This window comes from Engystomops pustulosus, chromosome 1, assembly GCF_040894005.1.
Source record: "Engystomops pustulosus chromosome 1, aEngPut4.maternal, whole genome shotgun sequence".
NCBI classification, from domain to species: Eukaryota; Metazoa; Chordata; class Amphibia; order Anura; family Leptodactylidae; genus Engystomops; species Engystomops pustulosus.
In genome coordinates, this window is record NC_092411.1 from 280467434 (window position 1) to 280470409 (window position 2976).

Genomic DNA, 2976 nt, shown 5'->3' on the forward strand with positions numbered 1-2976 from the left:
GCATTACAGACACAGGCACTTCCTGTAAGTAAGCAGCAGTTGCAGAGGAGACCTGCTCTATGATGGATCTAGTTCTGGCTTAGTAAATGCTCTTTGGAATTGTCGCATGTCCCATTCATTTGCGCCTAAATCAGCGCCAAATTTGGCGCAATTGTTAGATCTCATTTGTGAGCAATAATGAAAGGAGACTGAGAGAAGGTGACAGAACGATCAGGGCTTCATCTCTGCACATAAACTATCATTGTGATGTAACTGCAGGGGCTAAAAGTTACAGAGATGTAAAAAAAAATAATAATTCTTGCTGAAATGAGTCTTTTCCCTTTTTATTGTAATTTACATGAAATGGAGACTGATAATATTCTCAGATCTGTACAATAAGACAATAATCACTCCCAGAGATGATCCCATAGACTATAATCACTCCCAGAGATGATCCCATAGACAATGATCACTCCCAGAGATGATCCCATAGACAATAATCACTCCCAGATGATCCTATAGACAATAATCACTCCCAGAGATGATCCCATAGACAATAATCACTCCCAGAGATGATCCCATAGACAATAATCACTCCCAGAGATGATCCCATAGACAATGATGAAGTCGTTACTGGAGAAATTTTACATTTTAAAACTGCTCCGAAGTATTTTCCATGTTGCATAGAGGGAATTCTTCATTTTGGAACCTAAAATGTATGTTTTTAGTAATGAAAAGGAAAGATTTTTGGAAGTGCACCTGCTCAGAGTAGGTGCAATTATGCGCCTTTTTTTGCGCCTTTTTAGGCGCAATTTTGTGATAGATCCCATGCAAACATCTGTATAGGACGCACTCACTGGGGGTCATTTACTAAGGGCCCAATTCGCGTTTTCCCGACTTGTTACCCGGATATTTCCGATTTGCGCCAATTTTCCCTGTATTGCCCCGGGATTTTGGTGCACACGATTGAATTTTGGCGCATCGGCGCTGGCATGCAGTCGATGGAAATCGGGGGCCGTGGCCGAGCGAAAACCCGACGGATTCGGAAAAACCGCCGCATTTATAACAAAAAAAGTGTCGCTTGGGATGCGCTTACCTTCACTTGGTCCGGCTCGGTGTATTCCAGTGCGGAACAGCACAGCAGCGCCACCTGGTGGACATCGGGGGAACTACCTTAGTGAATCCCGGCCGGACCCGAATCCACCGCAGAGAACGCGCCGCTGGATCGCGAACGGACCGGGTAAGTAAATCTGCCCCACTATGTCAGATAAGGCGCAGGGACTCAAAACCACTAAGTGCCGAACTCTGCCGTGCGCCAAATTAACGAGATGCGCCAGATTTTAGCGCTAAAAGACTCTCAAAACAGTCTAACAGACTATGATTAATGTCCCCCTTAGAACTTTTCAAAACTTTTGATACATTTCCATTTTTTTTCATAAGTAAAATGCAAAAAATGTCATCCAATATTTTTCCACTAATTAAAAGTACAATGTGTGACGAGGTAACAATCTCATAATTACCTGGATATGTTAAATTATTTGAAGATTATAAACACTAATAGGGACACAGGGCAGATTTTAAAAAACGGACTTGGTCCTTGGGGGGGTTAGAGAGCGGATGGATGGGGCTGTGTATTGTGAGATTGTTCCCTCAGTAAGGGTCTTCCTCCACGACAATGACCCGACATGCACAGCCAGGGCGACTAAGAAGCAGCTATATTACATATGAGTGTATGTGAGTGTAGGGTATTTATGTGTATTCTCAAGTATAATGTAGTGAGGAATTAGTTATATCGGGCCTCAATCCTCTGGGTCCGTTGTACTGATGATTTGTGTTGCTTTATGGGTAAATGTGCCCATGTATTGCCCATGACCTGTGCCACCTAATTCGTCTGCTCATCCCACCACAGGAAGAAGAAGTCACATGCCGCCGATGCTGATTGGCTGCTTGCTTGTAACTTCCTGTTTACTTTGGACAAAGTTGCAGTGTGGTGCAAATCGAAGTTTGGCCATTTCCTAGAGGACGGCGCTGTTCAAATGTTTCATGATGGGCACGGAAATAAGTATGACAGTGTGCAGGCTACTCTGAGGCTGGCAGCATGGGCCCTGCAGTCACATCAGTACCAGGGACCCCATGGCAGGAGCTCAGGGTCTGTGATAGATGAGGGCGTCTGCTGCTCAGTGTCAGGTAAGATGGATGAGCTCCAGCGCCAGGATGAAATGGTCACAGATTCATTATGCGATTGGTGATAGATAATCTCACCCACATCATTGATTTCATTGACCGGTACCTGAGGGGGCGACGCACCTGAAATAATGACCCATCCCCAGAGAGGAGGAAAAGTGATGCATCTACAATGTGTAATACTGACTGATGAGAAGGTGTTACTGGACGAGGACCCACCACACTACAGAGCCAATGCATCTAGGCCCATTATGTGTGTACTGTCTGCTCAGGTCATGTATCTAGGCCCATTATGTGTGTACTGTCTGCGGAGGTCATGTATCTAGGCCCATTATGCGTGTACTGTCTGCTGAGGTCATGTATCTAAGCCCATTATGTGTGGTACTGTCTACAGAGCCAACGTATCTAAGCCCATTATGTGTGGTACTGTCTGCTCAGGTCATGTATCTATGCCCATCATGTGTGGTACTGTCTGCTCAGGTCATGTATCTAAGCCCATTATGTGTGGTACTGTCTGCTGAGGGCATGTATATAGGCCCATTATGTGTGGTACTGTCTACAGAGCCAACGTATCTAAGCCCATTATGTGTGGTACTGTCTGCTCAGGTCATGTATCTATGCCCATCATGTGTGGTACTGTCTGCTCAGGTCATGTATCTAAGCCCATTATGTGTGGTACTGTCTGCTGAGGGCATGTATATAGGCCCATTATGTGTGGTACTGTCTGCTCAGGTCATGTATCTAGGCCCATTATGCGTGTACTGTCTGCTCAGGTCATGTATCTAGGCCCATTATGCGTGTACTGTCTGCTCA

General features: G+C 45.2%; 1 protein-coding gene across 1 annotated transcript in view; it reads left to right on the forward strand.

The window, feature by feature from the left end:
- Positions 1-2000: 2000 nt before the first annotated feature.
- LOC140113373 (mesotocin-neurophysin MT) overlaps positions 2001-2976 on the forward strand; it is a 6521-nt gene continuing 5545 nt past the window's right edge. The window contains exon 1 of the mRNA XM_072132641.1: positions 2001-2166. Coding sequence (XP_071988742.1) covers positions 2016-2166 — 151 coding nt within the window. The 5' untranslated portion in view covers positions 2001-2015. The remainder of the gene's footprint in view (positions 2167-2976) is intronic.